The sequence below is a fragment of the Condylostylus longicornis genome, unplaced genomic scaffold (genome assembly GCF_029603195.1).
Source record: "Condylostylus longicornis isolate FDR11 unplaced genomic scaffold, ASM2960319v2 ptg000048l, whole genome shotgun sequence".
NCBI classification, from domain to species: domain Eukaryota; kingdom Metazoa; phylum Arthropoda; class Insecta; order Diptera; family Dolichopodidae; genus Condylostylus; species Condylostylus longicornis.
Genome location: NW_026578017.1, coordinates 1,008,769 through 1,032,682, shown reverse-complemented (window position 1 = coordinate 1,032,682; position 23,914 = coordinate 1,008,769). Strand labels below are relative to the sequence as shown.

Below are 23,914 nucleotides of genomic sequence, written 5' to 3'. Positions count from 1 at the left end.
CATATTTTTAAATTAATTTTTAAAATAATATTTTTGTTTTTTGTATTCGGAAAAATTTTAAGGGAGCACCAATCAATTTATATGGTACTATACCTTTCCATATCTTCAAGTAACGAAAATCGAATTAAAAAAGATACATAGCTCGATCTTTGTGAAACGATTTTCGTATTTGCAGATATGGAAATACTGGGGCATGTGCCTTTCCATATCTTTTTTTTTATCACATATTTACATAATCAATGTAATAAGAACTTTAGTATGTGTGAAAGTATATTCAATCATGGATATCCACACGCATTATTTTCCCATACAGCGTTTTTGATAATCGTATATGTACGTTATGTATGTATACCTTTATATTTTAACAAATTCCATAAACATATCTTTAACTATATTATATATTAAATATCTAAATGTTTTTAATTACCTTATGTGCCTTTAGGGAACCTGTTTCACAGGATAATGTTACGTCCACAAAAGACTGATCCTCTCTTAATTGCTGAAATACTGATGTCATTGTATTTTGATAATTATTCCAGCGTAAACTGAAATATTGATGACTTCTTACAGCCATGTTTAATAACAAAAAATTATTTAAGCAGAATAACTTGTTGTTATCACGAATTTTGAATAATTTATATTTAAATAATATGATTACATATAGATAGGATTTTATCATACAAATATAACTGTTATTATTTTATTTGTATTTATGAAACATATAAACAAATATGTAGATAATACTATTTACACATTCGGAAAACTTCGAAGGTATATATATGTATAAATTCTTATGATGATTGGATAGTAGTTTTTAGATCTGAAATTAAAAGAGAAAAATTATTTTTTTTTATAGACATAAATTATACACATATACAGAAGAGTATTGAATATATTTAACGTATTGAATATGGGGATAAATATGCACATATAAATAACAAAATGAATTAAGCACAAAAGACAAAAACAAAATTTGATTTTATTAATTTTAAATATTTAGTACACACTTGAATAATTTCAAAAATTTGTAATACATTTGTCATCATTATATCGAAGTATAGATAAAATTTTTGTTAAATTTTATATAAAATTCTAATTATTTTTTTTAAATAATTTGAAAAATTTCTTTTTCTCACAAATACTATTGTTTAAGGAAACCAAAAAAAAAAAAAACAAGTGCAGTCGATCAAATTCATAGTTTATAAAATAACACGTAAATCTAGGGCTTTGTTTATATACTAAACTCTAAATAAGGTCTAAATAATGAAAATTATCTTAATATTATTTAATTTTGCATAAATTTAGATGGAATTTAATTTTCCCAACTAACAATTTTCCAAAAAGTTATACTAGGATAAAAATTGACGTTGTAATTCAAAATTTTTGAAATATGGGTATAAATATGTACTTTCGGTAACCAAACGATTACTGAAACATTCTTGCTTTAAGAAGTTCGATATGTTGTCGAAGAATTAGTAGACTTTTAAGTGTCATTAATTCGAAAGGCAAAAGTTAAAAAAATATCGTTTCAGTAAAATTAAATTTGATATTGATATAACTGTTAAAATTTAATTCCGTGCAAACTTCGATTAAAAGAAAAATGACCTAGAAAATTACTGGTCGATTTTAGATAACAATTAATTAAAAATCGACAACTGAAAATCAATTTAAAATAACGCTTTGTTTGAAGAGTTAATTAAGTTTTGATACAGTAGTTTATTAAAACCAAGATTTTGGTCAACTTATCGAGTTAGGTGAGAAATTAACAATTTTACTAAAAACTATTAAAATCGGCTACAAACGGTTCATAATCGAAATCCAATATCAATTTTAATTAAATTCAGTCAAAATTGCGATACGCGAGTGCAGAAACAGGTAAAGCGATAAACAAAAAGACAGTCATGTTTCTAAAATATATACATACTTAATTTTTTTAAGCTCTTCTTCCATGGAGAGAAGATTCGTTTTAAAAAAAACAAAACGTTTAAAAAAAAACGCGACATGCGAATTTTAATACCATCCCATACACAGCGGTTTACTAACCGCTAGGTATGGGCTTTTGTTTTCTTACTAGAAAACAAAAGCCTTTTTCTTTGATAAATTTTCAAACACTTTTGCGAACATTTTGTTTAGAGAACCAATTCGTCTTTAACTAAGTTATGCGAAATTTACCCTTTCAAACAGATCCATAGTTCATAATACCTTATTTTGGTCACAAAAATAAAAGGAGGGTTGCTTTTCTGGCTGATAATAAAAATTCAAAATTTAATCAAAACAAAATTACAAATACCAAGAAGAAACCAACAAAAAAAATCTGATGTGATCAGTACATAACCGACCGCAATTTGTATTGTCTAGTTAAGTGAAAGTGTTACAGAATATTATAAAAATACCTGTTAAATACTTCTTGCCAATTTTTAGGGCATTAGTAAGCTTATAGTTAATAGGTATACCTAGAAAAATGTAAATTTGGCTATATTAGTATAGTTTCGCTTTGTGCTACTCGAAAACCCTGAAATGTTTCCAAAAAATTTATATGTTCACGATTTTAATACGTAGAATTTAAATATTGAATTTCAATGAAATCGGTTGATTATTTCTCTTTATACCTATACATAAAAATGTATATTTGGCCCGTAGTAAACGTCCAGTTGCTGACGCCTGATTTCTTCCCAAAGTTAGGAGGTTTCGCGGACGGTCAAGCGAAGCTTATATATGAAATTTCAAGTAAATCTGGTGATTATTTTCTTCATAGCCTGACATATACCAAAAGCTGATCAATCCCAGCCATACTCGAAATAAACTTACATATAAAATTTCAATAAAATTCTTTCCGAACTCACAGCGTGCACACACAGACCGATAGACCGACAGGTTGCTTAAAATAGTTTGTTTACACTTCCCTACCATGGAGAATGCGAAATTTGTTGCCATCACATATCCTACCTATTGTATACACAATGCGGTGGTCGGTAAATATAGATCAGAAAATGTAATGAACGATGAAAAATGAATTGAAAACAATGAATACGATAAGAATATTTGTTTTGTTTTAACACTTTGTACCATACAGATATGTACAAACATAACGTACATATGCATGTAAACCTCACAAAATTTTAAGTAATTATGCAAAATGTTGAAAAAAAAACCTAAAAATAGAATCTTCATATAAACTCACTTTTTCTGAATGTTGGGAAATAATGCGGGAAAATTATTTCCCTCTTAATTTAACTCCCAAAAATATCAGGAGTGTGGGTGATTCATTCAATTTTGTATTATAAACGTAAATATATACGTATGATTACATATCATATAGCATATATGTATGTATACCTACACACATACACAAAAATATGAAACACAAGAGAAAAATTTTAAAAGAATAAAATAAAAGGAGAAAAAATCTAAATTCGAAAATCCGCGTGGTTTTTTTTCCGTTTCACTTTCCTTTCTTCTTTTTTCAATAACAAAATAATGATATAGTGATATTGCAAACAGTGTTCCCACTCAATAAAAACAAAATGTATCCAATTTCAAGAACAAAATGTATCCAAAATGTATCCAGCCTCCTAAAGTAGAATTATTATACTAAATCGCCTTATTTTATACCAATAAACTCTTAAATAATATTAATTTGCTTTATTCAACAATGTAAGTTTCGTTATTTATAGTAAATTCTTTTAGAAATCACACGCAATTTCTATTACATTTTAAAATTTAAGGTCAGAAAATATATGTTCTGTAGCTGTTGAACTATGCGGTAAAAACTATTCAGCACGAAAACGGGCAAATTTTATTTAGTCAGCAAATAACATTTTTTGGAAGATAATGCACTTAAAAGTTACAGCACTTTAAAAGTTTTCTAACATTTATTTAGTGTTCGAGAAAGAAATGTATCCATATTTCAGCAAAATTTTAAAATGTAGCCAATTTCGACATTTTAGCAGATTTGAGTATCTTTGTATCCAAGCTAAATTTTAAAGCAAAAATGTATCCAAATGGATACAATTGTATCCAAGTGGGAACGCTGATTGCAAATACGCATAAATAAACGAATCATGTTAAAACGAAATATGTAAAATGAAACAAAAAAAACATAACATACTGATTTACATAGATACATATCTGAAAATTTACGCGCGTATTTCCAAAAGCAGAAAATATCCCGAACTAGTCAACAAAAACAATAAACCCCACAAACCATTTTTGTTTCTTTTCTTTTTCAGATTGATTTAAAAGAAAATGATGATGAAATGTTATAAAGAAATAGGAATCAAGAAATAAAAAATTAAAAACAAAAGAAAACAGAAACAAACCAACTCCCCCTCGCCGCTCCCCCCCTTCCAAATTATTTCTATACCTTTGTTTTTATAATGCTTTCTTCTCTAATTCTCTATTCTCAACAATGAAATGAACTAGCAAGAAGTTATTAGCTTTTTTTATTTCTACCCTCCGTTTCTTATTTTGATGTTTATTTTACTTCCTTTTCTAAATGGAGCCCTTTCTTTTGTTTTTGTGACATTAGTTTTTTTTTTATTTAATATAATACATAATATATCACCATTTTTAATCTTTGCACACGATTTTTTTCTAGACATTATATTTACAGAAGGAATCCTTATTTTTGTACTATGTATGCACATTTGTACATAATACTCAAATATTCTGTTGTTTCTGGATGTACTGTTTATTCAACTTATTTTTATTGATCATTTATAATGTAAACACATCATCAATATACAAATTATTTTTATCTTATGTTTTTTTCTTTTATTTTATGTTAGAAAACATTATGTGTATTGTATTGTATTTTGTTTATTATTTTATTAATGCAAATTTACCTATCACAGGATTTCGAAAACAAATTTTAAAATTAATTTCAACTTTTTAAGAAAAAATGCTACAATAGTGGTCGCTAGCAAATTTGGCAAGTAAGAATGTTTCTGAACCTATCGCACCCACATTTTGTACTAGTGCTTCGCACATGAACTACGCGTTATTTTGCACATTTTGAGAATACCCGATATTTATACAATAATAGAAATCTGCAAACTCAATTGTCATCCAACGACGATGTCAATATTATGTTTTCGGTTCAGTTTTGTTTTTAGTTTTCTTAATTCAATCTTTGATCAAAAATGTAAACTGCACATATAGCAAAACTACAAATTTTAAAATTATTTGTGAGTCTTAACGACGACGAGTTGTTAAGAATTTGGATTGATGTTCGTAAGCTTTTTAAGCGACGAAGCTAAAATTACGGTTTTAAATCTAGTATTGATCATTTTTGTTTTCATTGTGAAAAATATAATACTTAAAAATGTAATACTTTCAATTGCCTCTGTCTTTGTGATTAAAACAGTTGCTCAGAATAATACTTTGAAATTGAATACTTACATATGATATTTTAAATACTTAAAAGTTACATACTTTGGATAATAAATTTAGTAGGTCAAACAATATCAAAAAAATTGAAAAATTATTTATTATTTCTGTTAGGTATTTTTACTATTTTAGAAATTTCTGCACAAAGTATTTATTATATAAGGTCAGTTTTGATCTTCAGTCTATCACTTAACGTTTAAGTCTACAGCTACTTTAAATTCAATAGAAGTGTCTCGTTCTTTTAATTTTAAAAAATCTGTTAAATTAAAAATCGTATGATTAATAGCTTTAATCTATTTCGGGATATTCGCTTTTTTCCTTTAAAATATCTTTTTTATTTTAAAGTAACGAAGAATCTTTTTAGAATGAAATGTTAACAATTAACTCCCGATACAAACATGAACAAATATATGTAAGTTCTGCCTAAGACTTTTAGTTTGAGTTTTGTTATTTCTTTTATTTAAATTTACATATCAATACTTAAATTATTGTTTTTTTTTTTTTAATCAACTAAGCTTGGGAAAAGAATTCGAAAATGCAGTTTGGTTTAGTGACCTGGTTTAGTGAACCTTAATTTATTATTTTTAATTATTTTTTAATTATCCAGTTTAATTTAAATATTTTTTAATTATCCAGTTTTTGAAATACAATGAATCTTGTTATAACAACAAAGTATGACTTAAAATTTTCATTGAATTGAAATGAATTGTTTCAATAAAGAGCTGCTGGAAGAGCTCTAGCTCATACATAACACACATTGTGAATATTATATCAAAAGTAAATAAAAGCATAAGTTTTTCATATACATATGTATATACAATGTATATTAATACATACATTTATCTTTTATTAACTAAAACAACATGAATAACGTAAAATAAAGCAAAAGAAAACGTAAACAAATTGAGACAAGAAAAAAAATATTTTCCCGATGTTTTCCACGTTTTCTTTTCCCTTTTTTTTAATAGTTTATTGTTTTGCTTTGCGGCATGCTACATTTATTATTTCCTTTTTTTTGGCATTTTTTTTATATTTAGTTTTCGTTTACACATAGCCATTGTCACGTCATTACAAATCAAGTAAGTACATATTATATAAAATAGTAAGTTGAAGCATAAACTCCTATAAGAGAATAAATTGTCTGTGGTTGGAGCCACGAGCTACGCTATCATTTTTTTAATTTTTTCATTCAATTTTTGCATTAAAAAAACAATCTTAATAAATACATAAAACTTCGAGTTCTCTTAAGTCTTGACCTTTCTCAATACTTTTAAATCTACAATTAATTAATACATATACGTATTTATATAAAGGCATGTTACAAATATTTTATTAAAAACAAAGAAAAGAAAGAATACAAGAGCAACGATTGAAATAAAAGTCTGTGAAAAAGTAAAAACAAAATCAAATCAAGAATTGAGATACAAACAAAATGGAAAGAAAAAGAAACAAAACACTAAACTGAAACATAATAAACAACAAAAAACAAATAAAAAAAATAATTTTCATATAAAAACAAAATGAAAAAATGAGATGAGAATGAAACACCGCCAAAAAAGAGAATAAAAACAAAACAAAACCATAAAAACATTGAAGAAGTAACAAAAAAGAATAAAACCAGTTTTTGTTTTCTTAATTTTAGTTCTCCATTTTTTTCCTTTTTGGTTTTTATTTTTTCTAATATCAAACCTTTTTTACTTATGTATTTACTATATTTTTTTTTTCATTGCACATTAATACAGTTCACCCAACATTTCGTTGTCCGTTACTCTTTTCACATTTTATACGTCTATAAAACAAGAAAACAAATCCTCTTATATTTTTTAATTTTTGTTTTGTTCTCTTTCTCTTCATATTTCAATTTTTTCCTATTTTCTTTTGAATTATGTAAAATTTTATTTTTTACTTCTTTTTGTTGTTTTGAGCAATAAAAAAATAGAAACGATATATTATTTTTTTCTTTTTCGCTGCTGCTGTTGCATATTTTCTTCACCATGAATTTTCTTTTAACGCTTCTTTCGTATTGTTAATCTATACATTTACACATTCATTGAAATAAATACATATTTTACAATACGTTGCAAAATTATTACATATGTATGTATGTACGTATTTATATATTTCTTAAATAATATACATACATTTGTAAATTCATTCATACATTTGTACATATCTATAAAAAAAATATATAGTTATTGTTTTATGTCTCTTGTTTGATTCTCTTAAACATCTTAACGTACAATCATATAAACATCTATACCCCATTAATACTCTGTTTTTTTGTCACCCTTCAGCCACTTCATAGTACTCTACACAAGCAAAGCAAAAGAGCATACCAAAATAAATATAATTTTTTTTTTGTTGAGGAAATGGAATGAGAAAAATTAAAAAACAAAAAAATTTTGCAAGTAATGATAAGAAATCCGACAAGACAATATTCTTTTTTAAATAACATACAACAAGTATAAGAATACAAACATCATAATACCAACAATAATAATATGCATGTGTATGTATACTTATGACTATACTTTTTTTATATGGCTATACGTAATGTATATATGCTTCACGCATACGTGTATGAAGGGCATATATAAATTAACTTTTTTTAAAGAAATAAGTAAGTCAATAAAGCGAAGACAGGACATAAAAAATTTTGAATAAGAAAGAGATTGGAAATTGTGTTGTGAGGTCCTTTAACGAATTGAAAAAACGAAATGGAATCTTTAAGAAAAAGAAAAAAAAAGCAAGAAAGTATCTTTATGTTTTTCTTAGTTTCTTCTACTTTGTTCGAATAAAGCATTTTGTTACAGAAAGGATTCAAAAATAACAACAAATTGACTATACAAGAAGGTAAGAAAGTACAAAGTTTGTAAACAGAGAAAGTACATAACCAACAAAAACAGAATACATATGTATTTTTTTTCTTTTTCAAGAGACAGCGCCAAATTTTGTTAGTGTTGTGTAAATATTCGCATATATTAATGTAGTCGCATATCGCATATATGTATATTGTATATACATATATAACATTCATACGTTATATGAAAGCATGTATGTACATTGTATATATATACCATTCATACGTAATATGGAAGCATATACGTTCATACAAACATACAGGTCTATGCAAAAGAATCTTCGAAGAGTATTATAAATTTAATACTTCGATTGTAACGCAAAAGTATAGACACATTCACCCATTTGGTTTTGATCAGTGTCGAATTCTGAGTTGATGTGACCTTGTCTGTTTGTCTGTTCGTTCCCTCAATAACTCAAAAACCTTTAAACTAAACAAAAAAAAATTAAATACAGTTCACCGCAGGAACTCAACCGTCAAAAGACCCTAAAAATAGTTTGGTCATATTTCGGAAACTGTAAAGCTAACAGAATGGAAATGTCGTATAAAATCTGTTTTATGTCATCAATGAAATAAAAAGGACTACTATCACATTAAAATTTGGTTGTAATTGCATAAGTGGTTACAATAGCTATCCTACAACTCCATAAATAATTTGGTAACATCTCGGAAACTAAAAAGCATATATTATTCAAATTTTGTTTAAATAATTGGCATGATAAAAACACTATTCCTGTAAAAGTTACTGGTGATTGTATAATTTATTATAGCTGCCATACGAATTCAGAAATAATTTGTAAGAAAACAGAAAAATTATGTAAATTACGCTATATTCACAAATCAAGTACTACTAAGTTTAGCAATAGAATCATTCTTAAAAGTTAGTATTGATTTTTGGTTAAGGTTCCTATAAAGAGTTATTTATTATCACAGAGTTAACACAGAGAACTCTATGTTTTTTGTTATTTATTATATTTAAGTATTGTTGTTATTATGTGTATAATATGCATTTTTAAGATTGAAAAAATTTGCTATTTTTTTAGTAAAAAAAACAAACACATCTTTTGTTTATTTTTAAAGAGCATATCATCTATACAACAATCAATCAATAACAAAGTTTCAAATTACCTAGTTTCAACAACAATTTACCGTAACTTAAAAAGAATCGCCATTAACTTCTATATATTTAACTCATATATTGTACAAATTAAACCTATTTTCAATTTAAGAATTTGCGTTAAAATAATCCCCTCTATTATGTATATCGGTATCGGCCGATAAACGATAATTTATCGGCAAAATTTTGTGTTTGTATTACCAACATTGTTTATCGGTAAATTTTATCGGAGTCGGGAAAGCTTTTTTTCCCTGTATAGGAAAATAAATTGTCGGGTTTTCACCGATTTAAAAGCGGGTACAAATTTTTAGACGACAGATTTTTTTTTGTAAAATCTTCATTTTATCAAGGAAACTGGTGTAATTAATTGCTTTTTTAAAATGTAAGCATTTTTTCTAAATTATTTTCTTTCAAAATGTTATTCATATATTTTATTTAGGAGTAAAATCGTAAGCAACAAAAAACAAATTGCGCGGTTAGTAGAAAAAATGGAAGAGGACTTAAACCTGGCAAGGAATGATAATCTGAAATTCTGGATAAACCTAAAAAATGTGTACATATTATATAAATAATAAAATAAAATAGGTACATAAACATACATTTTGTTGTCTAAATCCAATGGATTAGTTGAATCTCTTATATGTATGTCGTCTTTGAATAGCTTGCGTTTCTTCACTTACTACCGTTTTTTCACTTTCAAAATATAATGCACCCGACATTTTCCCGATATATGTATATTTTTATTTTACAAATTTAACACAAAAAAAATTTCCTTACAACTTTTTAGCACATCAAAACCAAATTCAAAATAGTTTTAAAAATTTTTTGAAAATAACTTTTGAAAGAAAACAAATGTCATTAGAAAAAAAAACATTTTCTCCAATTTACAAAAACAAAAATTTGTATGAAAAAGCTTCTTTTAATCGGTTGAAATATTTTTATCGGTATCGGTTCAAAATACAGAAGAAAGCCAAAACCGATGAGAACTGCCGATAATATATCGGCCGATACCGATGTTCATAATAGAGGGGATTTTTCTGCCAATTTGAAATTGTGTTACATTTATAATTCTGCGTGATAGGAAGTGAGTTTTTTCATTTCCCAGTTACTCTTATATTCCGTGATTTCAATAATGCATTTACGATGTAAACTTTACAAAGTATTACATTCCAAAAAGTTTAGTAAAAGCTCTTGCCATTGTACACTTTTCTTACATGCGTTCTGTACGTAGTGAATAGGTAAAATAAAAGTAAATCGGTTATCGAGCACGCTTTTCTTGTACATGTCATAATATTAACTATTTTATTTTTTCTATACATGTCATTTATATGGCATACATAAAAAAATCGAGCACGCTTTTCTTATAAATGTCATATAAATGTTGCCTGAAATGACCAATTAAATAAACTAGCATATACTTTAAGCAATAAAGTGCTAGTTATTAAGTTTTTTTTCCTAAAATGGTATGTTTTAATGATGTTTTAACGTTTCTTGAAAATTACAACTGCACAGAACTTTAAATTGAAATTGTGAAACAAACGTCAAAGTATATATTAATATTGTAGACATTGTATTTCAAAATGTATCAAAAGCTTTAGCAGTTTTTTTCACATTGTAAAGGTATTGAAAGCTCTGAGACGGTACTGCAATCGTATTAATACCGTACTCAAACTTCTTATAATGCATTATTGAAGTCACGGATAGTATGAATTTTTCAGGCTTCGATCTAATAAACCGCATCGTCAACAAGCACACAAATTTTACAATTTAAATAGTATACATTTATTTAAAATGTTACAAATCGCTTATTTTGAGATAGGTTCTTATTGCAAATCCAAATTGATGACAAATTTATTAATACAGTGTATATGAATTTATATAACCGCCTTTGTCGAGTTAAGCTATTATTGCAAAATTAATTTAGTTCATATTGAAACTGTAACTTGACCTAAGCGATTTTTCAAAGGAGAATTGTATGTTATATTATTCCATTCTAAAATTTACTTTACAAATTGCAAGTACAAATAAATTTAAAAACAAAAAACGAAAAAAAACAAAGCAAAATAACTTGTGAGGACCGGAAGACCGTAACTTCGACACTGTTAGAACAAAGTCTCATAGCACCACTCTCCTCCTATGAACAAGAGCATCACTCCCCCACAAGATGGACGGAGGTCTTCTCATCCGCCCTACAAAATCTGCAGGTATCCTCACGTTCTAGACCCAGCCGACTGAGGTGCCCTCTAAGTGTGCAGTGACCCGACAAGATGCCGATGAGAACTTTCACCTGGTGAACGCTTGGAAAAGTTCCCATTAAGTTCGGAGAATTTGGTTCTTAGCTCAAACACTCGCGCACCAGTCCCCACACAGGTTTTCGACCCATAAATGTACCATCTGATAACGTGCGTTCCACTGGGCGAGTCGAAAAGTCACGCTCTCAGTCTTTCTTGTTACTCAACAACGAGGCAAAATTTTTCTCGAAGCTGTACTTCCTCACGGACAAGACGATCACTCTAACTCCATTTCTTCCCAACCTGCGACAACGAGACAAAGGGGTTACTCCCAAAATCACCTCCATTGCCGCAGTTGGACAAGTTCTCATAGCCTCTGTGATGCAGACGCATGCCAGTCTCTGCAATCATTCCAGTTTCTTTCTGGTCGTACTAAGAGCCATCCTTCTTGTCCATGTCACTGCTCCATAAGTCAGGAACGGCACGACTATCATGGTATACATCCACAACATGACATACGGGGAGCAGCCCCAAAGCAATTGAATAAAAAGTACTTATTGCAAATTAAAATTTAAAGTGAATCAGTTACAGAATTAAAGTGTATTTTAGTATACTAGATATAAATTTAATTAAAAGAAAATACAAAAAATGCCGAATGTAAATTATTGTCGAAGTTAAAACGTTAGTATAGAACTATTCAACAAGTATATGAACAAAGTTTCTATATTATTTTCTTACAGAAAAGCTTTTTATATTAAAGTATAAAAGTAACAAAAACAAGTTTGCGATTCTGCATTTTGACTTATGTCATTGTTCGTAAAAATGTGAAATTTGTATAACTATTTTATGTAATTCTTTAGCTATATACGAAACAAATTTAATAGATACATAATTTGATAATCATCTGAAACGTAAAAAAAACCTAACTAAAATTGGATTAAATATACGTATACAATAATTGTAGATATTCAAACATACATAAAATATTTAGCATTAAATTATACGCGTAAAAAATTAATAAAAGAAAAACTTACAAATAAGTTCGAAAAAAGGTGTAGAAGTTTTGTATTGCATTGTAGAAGGAACAGACTCAAGGACGAACAGGGGGACGAAGAAAAACAAATAAATACATTTATTTTTTCAATTTTCCTGCAAATGTTTCAAAAATACTTCTATTAAACAGAAAATGAGGGAGTGAACCCAATTGACGTTGGAATGTTTTTTTTTCAATTTGCTGCGAAGATTTCGATTAGCCAATACTTGCTCCAATTAGTATAAAGACATAATGTCGTGTATGATATTCTGTTATCCAAATATTTAAATTACTTCATGTATATGTATATGTTATATTATTAATTGGTTTACATTGTATTTTTCTCTTTATAATTTTCAAATTATTAGAAGGAGCACTGCCTTGGTAAGTATAAAGCCACCGCGTAAAGAGAACAACTCTCATTTTCCTTTTATGATCTTTAAAAAAATGTATATGTAGAGTTTATATGGAAAAAAAATTATCACCGTCCTTTTATGTTTTAAGTTATTTACATCTAAAAATATTTAAAAATATTTTAATATAAATTAATTTTGGAGTTTCATTTTGAAGTTTGCTTTCAAAATAAAAGTCTACATATTTCCTAAAATTAATAGGAAATAAATCGACACAGACCTTCTACATTACCATTTAAAAGAGTACTGAGTCAAATAACGAAAAAAAAATAAAATAAATTTTAAATTGAAAAATTTTCATATGATAAATAAATTTAGGGTAAGCATATTTTCCTTTTATTAAAAACTAGTCGCGTGTGCTTGCATTGCAAGCCTTGCAAGTATTATGCCTGTAGTTTTGAAATTGTGTTCCATTCTATGGCTGAGATATTTTAAGTTTACTTTATTTTTTCAAAAACACACCCGTAATATACATATAGATATGTTTTTTCTTAATAAATAATAAGATAAAACTTAAAATAAGAAAAGTTCTAAAACTAATTACCAAAAAATACATAATTAAACAAATAATTAGTTCTTTTAAGATCTCATACTTTTTGAGTAATTTATTTTAGAACTTCGCTTTGAGTTATGTCGCATAAAATCGTAAAATACCTTTTACAATAAGCACTTTAAGCGATAAATAACTGTATACGCACAAAATAATTCGCTACTAAAATGCATGAACGTATGAATTTAATAAAATAAAATTTTGCCCTAAAAATATACATATTGTCAAGAAGTTTAATGTACACTTACATATGTCTTGCTTACTAATACATTTTGCAGCAGATCACGAAAAGAATACATAACTAAATGCGCACGTACATACTTATTATAAAACAATGTAGATTTTATTAAATTTTTACAATTTTCTTAAGGAGGTGTTCACTTTTTGTTAAAACTCAAACTTCCAAATATGAATTTACATACAATACTTTTACAACCAAAAGTAAATAGAAAATTATTTTATTTACTTTATTAAAAACCCCTAAACCATATGTAGTACCATTTTGTAAAAAACGGTTACAAAGCACCTTGGGAGGTGGTGAAGGGGGAGGGCGGGTGAAGTTCTTGCTTTTTCTGGGACCCTGGAGGCAAAACCCTATCTAATGCCTTTTGTCCCATGTCTCTAGCCCTTCTAGAAGTACCAGTACTTTTTGGTACCTGAGAAGTAGCTATATATATATAATGTAAAATAGGATGGTTTTTGAAGAGTTGTACGAAATATGAATAAAATATAGAATTATAAAGGAAATTTGAAGGTAGTGCGTAGCCTGGTGGGTAGCGTGGTAGTCTCATAACCAGAAGGTTATTAGATCGATGCTTGCCTGGGATGTCGTCGTATTTTTCTTTTTTTGGATTATTTTAAAATTTTTTTCATTTTGTTTAAATTTTTTGTTTTATTTTTTTTTAATATATAACAGATAAATATTATTATAAAAGTTAAGAAAATTTCCAAAAAAAATATTGTTATAATAGTTAAGTACATAAATATGTATGTATATTTTTTTTAAAGCTTCCCATCTAATTTTTTTCTAAGTTTCCTATATGAATTGAATAATATTCAAAACTGTGGTTTGGCATATAGAAACACATAATAATTATTAAATCATGGGGATAATATACATAAAGAATTTTTCAAATAAAGAAAAGGTTTAGGCAAAAATAAAATAATAATTGTATTCAAATATTTGTATGTACATATGAATGTATTAAAATTTAGCATTTTACAGTTTTCGCTTGGAACAATAAAAATAAAATTCTAACTACATACGTACATACATATATTATATACTGTATGTATATTTTTTTAAAACTTGGTGACAAAACATAATATTGAAAACAACAACAAATGAAGTATTATTATTCAGATGCCACAAAACATCTGATGTCTTTGACAAAAGCTGACATTTATTTACGTTAAAATTATTTCGATTTTCCGAACCAAAAATATGTGAGATCATTATAATTTTCAAATATTATTTATTTCTCGGTTTGTGTTTCTAATAATAACGTAAAACGTATCATTTATTTCTTGGTTTGTGTTTCTAATTATAAAAAGTATAAAAGAAAAACGTGCTTTTGTTATGCAAAAATTTTTTCAGAAAATCTTAAAATAGAGCTATTTTGGGGCTAAAAAGTTCCAATATCAGATTTTTCTGGGAACCTGGAGGCAAAACAATATCTAGTGCCTTTTGTCAGAATGATTGAAAGTTCAGCCAAAATAGGATGTTTGATAAAAAAAAAATACGTTCAAAAATCGTAGTAAGTCTAAATTCCTAAAACGTTGTTAAAGTTTTAGTTTATATGCTGCAAAATTATTCTAAGTTTGGAAAAAATCATAGCATAGAAATAATATGTTGATATTGGTTACATTTTTGTATATATGTATGCACATAGAATTAATATCATTTAACCAATAAATCTGCGAAAGTAAAATTTTTATTTATTTTATAATTTTCATTTATTTAATTATTGAAGGCCAGCTATAATTATGTAAAAAAATATTTTTAGATTTTAGTTAGGGAGATCCTAAAAAGGAGCAATTAAATAACATTAATTATTCATTTCTCTTATAATATACGAAACTGAAAATAAAAAATATTAGGCAAGCGAAAAATTTTATTAAATAAAAATAAAAAAAATATTAAGCAAGCGAAAAGTTCAATAGTTTTCTTTTCAAACTAAAAAATAATTTCAATATATTAAAATTTGGGCTATTTATTATATTGAAATAACCCTGATTGAAGCAGTTTAGAAAAAGATTCATTGTTTCAACACCGCGAATTTAAATATCAAATTTCAAAGGAAATTGATTGATTATTTCTCTCTTTATACGCAAAAATGCAATATTGGCACGCAAACAAGTCCAGTTCCAAGAATTTGATACGAGTATATCCCAAAATTTGATGAATCCATGCCATAATTATCAAAATAAACTGTCATATAAAATTTCTTAAAAATCGTTTCAGCCGATTTTGAAATACACGACATCTCTCTAAAAGTAGTTTATTTACGCTTCCCCACTATGGAGAAGTGCGTTCCCATCGAAAACTTGACATGCAAAAGTTGTTGCCATCATATAACCTACCTATCTGTATACACAATACGATCAGTAATAAAAATTTGTTCATTATTTTTCTTCTTTTTTTTGGGATACTTGTATAAAGAATCTATCAGATATTGCATGTGCATATTAGTATTTACATTATTTTTGTATATATATACATATATATGTATGTATTTTGTAAAATCTGTTATATGTGAGTATACATGTACAAAAATTAGAATAGAATCCTTATTTTATTTATGCTTATTTATACATTTATTTCTCCCTCTTCCCGTTTTACATTTTATACATATATAAGTATTAATGAAATACAAATTTTCTATCCTTTATTCAATATAGACCCAAAAATATTATTTTTTCTAAATTTTTTATTTTTAGATAAAATTTATTATCTTGCAATATTTTTGAATACTTAAGTATGCATTAGTACAAACGAATTTTATTTATAGAAGAGTGGCACAAAATATGTGAATTATGAAACATTTATAAATAAAAATTTTTAATCCAAGTAATAGTATGTAATATTATATTTATTTTATTGGAAATTTCACAAAATGAAATGAAAACTAATTACGAAACATTAATTAATTAAAAAAGCATTAATTATTACAAACATTAGATTAAACACTACAAATTCAATATGAATTAACATCACTGGAATTATTCTTTACTTTGTATAAAACATTGTCAATTTAAGATTGACGTATCACAACAATAACAATATAATACGTTAAAAATATTCATTTATACATAATATGTAAATCTTATAGAATATAGATGAATATTTGTACACAAGTAATAATAATAAATAAAATATTTAATAATCCATAATAATTTTGAAAACTTATACAATTCATGTAATTTTGAGTTAAGAATTAATTTTGTTAATGTACTCAACTGATATAAAATTTTTAATATGTAAGTCAGCGTTTACATGTTAATCAAATATTGAAAATCATGATTGAGATTGATGAAGATTGACCTTGTAAACGTCGTCAATCAATCATTTTCGTCAAAATTTTGATTGAAGAAATAATAAAAATTGGTTCTATTTTCTTAAATAATTTTAAACAGAAATAAAATAAAAAATAGCGTAAACATAAGTCAGCTGTTTTAATGATTTTTCTTAGGTTTGTCGATAATGGGCTGGCATTTTTCTATGTGTTTAAATTTAGGGGATTTTCGTTTATTCAGTTCTAGAACATTTCTAACTTGTAGTACGTTCGGAAATTCAATCTGTAATAAATAAATGTCAGAAGTGCAGTGCAGATCTCTAGTTTAAATTTTGCCACTGCCGCGCGAAATTTTTTTTTCTTAAATTCAAACAAATTTTAATTTCATAACCAATGATATTTCAATTATTTTCGAACGACTGATAAACAACTGAAACTTTCGAACGACTGGTAAACAAAAAAAAACTTAGCTGAAGTTTTTGCATACTCTTTAACGCTGGGCGGCTTAGAACTTTTAGTTCTAATGTAGAACTTTCAGTGCAGCGTGCATACTTACTCAAGTAATTCTTCAATATCCAACATTTTTCTATTATCTCTTCTTCTAATCTATAATAGGTATTTTTGCAGTAAGTATATAGTTATAAAAAAAAACTTAAACGTTTCTTTAGAACTTTAAACACAACTGTTTAAAGTTCTAAAGAAACGTAATTTGACAGATTTTACGAATTGTAATTTGGCAGATTTTAAATTACCGGAAATCCCTAAATATATTTGGGTTTTGCAAATGATATCTCTACAAGATAAACACTTTAAACGATGAAAATAGAACGAAACCTAAAATATACGACCAGCTCACATTTAAAAATATGCATTTACTAAATGGCCTTGGTTTTGTGTCATATACAAACATTTAAGCTTGAGTTAGATTTTCACTAGGCAAATAATAATTGAAGAACCCAACGAGAACGTAGAGGCTGTTTTTTTATACTTTTCAACGAAAAATTGCTAAAGAAAATTAGCTAATGAAGCTAACACAAATTTTTATCAAATTGCCTCCATAGAACTTCAATGCTTTTTTTTAACAATACACGATCTTAAAAGCTTTGGTAATGCAGCAAAATTGCATCGAAACCGGTTTCAGTATCTTAATGAACACCGCCAATTTAATGAAATTTTTTTTTTGTTTTGAAAGCTTAGAACAAATGAAACACTAATAACAAATTAAATTTTCTATAATACGAATAAAACTATTGAGACTTTCGAGTTTTTAGGTCATTGTTTAGAGGTTTGATATAATTTAATAAAAACGAAATTGAAAAAAAAATATATAAGTAAGTATGTTTGCACGTTTTGATCTCTTAATAAACAGAGTTCTCTTAATAAAGAAATTTATTTAATTTACAAAATTTTAAAGACAAACAATCATCCTAATAAGCATCCTTAATAACTACTCTAGTCTTAGTTCCGGTGGAAATGTACTAACTTAGTACATTAACCCTAGTTACTAAACTTAAGAATAACCCAGGCATGTAAATATCAACAAATAACATTTAAGAGAATTAAATACAATTTTATTATTTTTAAGCCTATAACTTTTATATCATTCTGTGAACACAATACAAATAAATATATATATAAGTATGTAATACAAATGTTTATGGTAATATAATAAGTATATATACATATACTTATGTATACGTATATCATGCACAAAAATGTAAGGAGTATTTAAGTTTTGAATTGGATTCACTAGAATTTTTTTATTTCAATTTTTTGTTTCAATTAAAATCAAATTTTATATTTTTTTTATTATGTACATGCATATATGTATGTTTGTATGTACATATTCATAAAAATCTTCAAATTTTATTTGTGAAATCTTATACCTATTTCAACTCTTTGTTTATAACACACATCTTTGTTTGTTCACACATAAATGAATGTATACAATATGCATAGGTATGCATGTATTTATGAATTGTTAAGATTATAAAAAATATTTTGTTTGCAACTTTCTTTTCATGAAATTTAAAAAATTTTTTTAAAAAAATATTTTTTTTTTTTTTTAGTATTATATTTTATTTTGGCTTTATATGGAACGTTTTTCTTTTTTATTTTTAATTTTTTCCGAAATAAATTTCTAAGTTTGATAGAAATTTCTTTCATTATTTTTGATACAAAACTATGTACATACATACATACATATGTCACGTATTAATGTACATGCTGAGTACATATGTACATACATATGTATGTATATTATATTTTTCACCAAAATTAATCCTAATAAGAACGTCAATTTATTAAAGGAACGAAAAATATATGTATACTAAGCTATGTATGTGCATAATAATGTAAGTTAAATATTTGATTAAGAGGTAAAAAAAATAATGTTTAAGACATTTAATGTTTAAATGTTTAAACATTTAAGCGATAAAAACAATATGAAAAATACTTTTTTTACTAACAAATGAAATGATAAAAAATAAAAAAATATTGTATATGTATACATACATACTCGTATACTTAATATGAGGAAAAAAATAGAACATGAGTGATAAAAAACTGAAAATGGAAACAAGAAGCGGAATTCGAAAATAATAGGTATTCTCGTCTTCGCTCATTGATGAAAAACGGGGACCAAAACAACAGAATCGCCAATAAAAGAAAGAAAATGTAGAAAGAAAAAAATAAAAAACAATAATAAAAATTGAAATATAAAATTATAAAAAAAAATATAAAAAACTACAACTTTTATTCTCTTTATTTAAGATTATACATATACATTTGTATGTACATATAAGCATATCTATACTTCATACTCATAAAAACATAGTTTATCATATTTACTGTTTAAGTACCTATAATTAATAGATATAGTTCTTCAATATATGTATGTATATATACACTTAACATATTGATAAGAGACAAAATAAAAGGCCAGCGAAGAGTAATATGTATGTGCATGAACGAATTCGACACACACAACCCAGCACAATAAACAAACACACACACACGAACGGAACTATGAATTTGGCGAGGAAAAAAAATTTTTAAAGGAAATCGAATATAAAACAAAAAAAATGAACAGAATAAAGAAGAAGTGTGCAACAGTCCGAAATATAAAAATAAAACTTAAAAACAAAACAAAAAAGAAAATAACAATGAAAGAAAATTGAAAAAAAGTGAATAAAAAAAAAACAAAGTTTTTGGAATAATCACTTATTTATAATTTCCATTTGCGTATTTTGGGTTGTACTCGCGTTTTAAAACAAATAATGAAAAATAAAGAAAACCAAAAATATAATAAATTATGGTGTTCTCAAGACAGTTTCTTATCTTTTTCAGTTTAACATAAATATAAAACGAACTCCCGCTTATCAAAAATTTGTTTTTACATACATACATCCTTATTACTGTATTCCGATTTGATAAATTTTCTATAACAGTATTGCCCAATATTAGAAATTCTTTGTAGGCATGATATCGGATTTTTTGTTGGGTTGATTAGAACGTCGAATATTGCTATTACCTAGTTGCTTAAAATAGAAATATATTAGGCACAGAAAAGTTGTAGATTTATATTCTTTCTGCAGAAAACCATATTATTAATTAATATTCACTTGCACCTGTAATAATGTTAAAATAAATATTTATTTTTTCTTTACAAAAGAAAAATATTTATTTTTTGCTTATTTATAAACAATTTTATTGTGATAAGTACTTACTAAACGAGGAGATATTGCCTTTGCGTAAAAGAAAACTATCGAAAACTATAACACTTAACGCCAGCTCGAAAATACGTCAATTTGATAAATTCACCATACGTAATAATATTCTTTTTAAAATAATGCGAAAGTTAATATATAAAAAACAAATGAACAATAAAAGGATATAAGTGACATTTTTCAATTTTTTCCATCTTACATAAATTTTAACCAAACTGAAAAGTTTAATAAAATTAAAATTTTAAATATTTCATTGAATTTACATACGACGGATGAATATGATGTAATTACTATTGATTGATATAGGGAAACTTTTAAATATCACTTTTTAATTAAATTTTAGGATACGTTTCTTTAACAATAGAATTCTTATATTTATGTATATTTATATTTATAAAAGTAACAACTTAAACGTTAGCTATTTAATTGTTATAAATCACTTGTTGACTAATACACTAACATAATGTTAATTCGACTTATGAATTTTCGTTTTGGAGTAACTTTGTTGACTAAGAACTTGAAGGTTTTCTTATATTTTAAATAAAATTATTTTATAGAAATATGTATAAATTTTCAAATTTACTGCATTCAAAATACTAAAACATACTATATACTAAAAATTAGGACTTCTTTGGGTTTCTTTAAATCATGAAATAAAATTGGTTTTGTCAAAATCACAAACAATGAATGGTCTGTCTATTTAAATTGATACATTGCTTTTTTTTTTTTAACATACAATGTATTATTTCTCATTTGAGAAAATTTTTTGATACATTGTATTACTTACATACATTTAATTCCGCTGCTTACTTTGATAAGCAAATTTTTAAGATAAATTGTTTCAATCTATTTTAATTTAAATATTTCTGCCTACTTATTCAAAAAAAAAATGATTTTATTTACTTATATTAGATAGTAAAAAAAAGAATAAAGAGATACATAACTAAATATTTCATTTGAAATAATTTTACTTTTTCAAATAATTTCCCAAACTGTTATAAGATTTGATTATATAAATTTTATATTTAGGTTATTTTATGTATCTAGATGCATATTAATTGATATAAGAATTAGTATTGCAATTTTTATTTTTGTTATATATTTATGTACAAGCTTTACCTTTGAATCTTCCATAAATTTTAAATTAAAATGGAAGTTAATTTTCTTTTGTTTTTTTCAGCCATCAATTAAATTAAAATTACTAGTAAACTACTTAAATCATAAAAATATTTTCAAAATTCACAATAATTTTTTTCCAGCAGTTTAGTCTTATTTTTATGTACACGAACCAAAAAGATAAATTTTTATTCAAATACATAATAAATTTTTTATTCTTATGGGATTTGTATATTTTTGGCACAACAAAATTTATTTATCACTTGACATTTTATTGAGCGGTCTACTAAAATATAAATGTAATAGCCATTTTGTATTTTGGAAAATTTCTTTTGTTTGTAAATTTTTTTAAAAATTGTAAATTTCAAAATAAAAACAAATTTAATGTCGGAAACTAAAGAATGAAAAGCAGATTATGAATAAAAAAATAATCATTTTCTTTTTACAGTTTTACATTTTGCACACTATACCTGATATTTGCTGGTGAGCCTGTTTTTTTTTTTCTTAAAAAATCTTTTCTCTAATCCTTTTTTTCTCTTTCCGCTTTGAAAATTAATTTGTTTTGCGTTTTTTCTCCTTCTTTTGTAATTTTTTTTGATATAATTATTATAGTTTTCTTTTTTTTAAATTTCTGTTTGATGATATTGTGAATGTAGTTCCGTAGGTAACTCTCTAATGTTTTTTTTTGAGTTTTCTTTAGGTATTTCTCTACATATTATTTATTAATATTAGGTACAAATTTACAACTACGCATGTATGTATGAATGTTGTATGTACAAGAATTTGTTTTTTTTTTAAATGCACACTATATGGATGTTTGTATTCATTTCCATACATATATACATATACATTTTTGCGAAATTGATTTATGGATGTGTGGTTTTTTTACTTTTTGCCATTTTCTTAAGTTTTATTGTATTTTGTCTTTGGCAACATTTCATAGATTCATACTATTATATAATTTACCTATAAATGTTTTTTTGTTCGTACATTTCAAGTAAACAAAAGTATAGGAAAATAGATTTTTTTAAAATTAAAACACAAAAAAAATTAAGAAATTCTTGTCTTCTCTGTTATTTGATTCCTCTTTTTCAAAATAAAAAAGAAACAACAGAAATTTATTATTATTATTCTTTTTTCTTTTTTCTCAAACAAAAAAATTTCTATCCAATTTATTTTCTTTTTTAAAAACAAAAAAACACACACTAATAAACTATGAATTTATATTTTATTTTTTTTATGCCTCCATTTGGTGTTTTATTTTACATGCTGCTTTTTCTACTTACTACCACCACCGCTACACAAATCTTTCGTTTTTAGAATTCTATAATTTTTCAGTAAAAAATTTTATTTTATATTATATGAACATATGTGTATACTCGTACATATGGAATATTATTTATTAAGCATGTGTTTAAAAATTTTGAAAAGCTAAAAACAAAAAAAATCTTTTATTGCAATTGCTATGATGTACACAATTTTTTATCCCCATTTTCTCTTTTCATTTTTATTAATTTTTATTTTTTTAAAAGATAGAATGAATTTTTCATTAATATATTTCTCTCTTTCTATTATATTATTGATTTTATTTCACAAAACGTTTTCGTTGCAATATTACATTTTATAATTTATAATTTTTGTTTCCAGTACACAAAATACACGTATTAATTTGCGAGTATATTTCAATGTGTGCATATTTTCACATGTATAGGTTATAAAAATTAGTATTCCTCTTCTGCCAAACAATTTATATAAAATGTACATATATTGAAAAGAATACACTATACTAACTGCTCCGGTTGCTCAACACACAAAATTAAAAGTCTCTTTAATTGAAATAGAACAAAATAATATTAATCTGTATAACACTTTATTTTTATACAGTTAGTTATACAAAAAAAGTGATATACAATGTATTATTTTTTATGTAGGAAAATGATAATGATTATTTTTTTTTTTTTTA

At 25.6% G+C, this 23,914-nt stretch overlaps 1 protein-coding gene across 4 annotated transcripts in view; it reads right to left on the bottom strand.

The window, feature by feature from the left end:
* Positions 1-23,914, bottom strand: part of LOC129611162 (broad-complex core protein isoforms 1/2/3/4/5-like) — a 122,900-nt gene extending 98,986 nt beyond the window's left edge. For 3 of the 4 annotated variants that reach the window (XM_055524139.1, XM_055524136.1, XM_055524138.1), the window contains exons 1-3: positions 22,918-23,914; positions 22,422-22,659; positions 428-820 (exon numbers count right to left, since the gene is read on the bottom strand). In XM_055524139.1, the coding sequence (XP_055380114.1) occupies positions 428-679 (252 nt within the window). In that variant the 5' untranslated portion in view covers positions 680-820; positions 22,422-22,659; positions 22,918-23,914. The remainder of the gene's footprint in view (positions 1-427; positions 821-22,421; positions 22,660-22,917) is intronic. The other variant, XM_055524137.1, reaches the window with a different exon arrangement.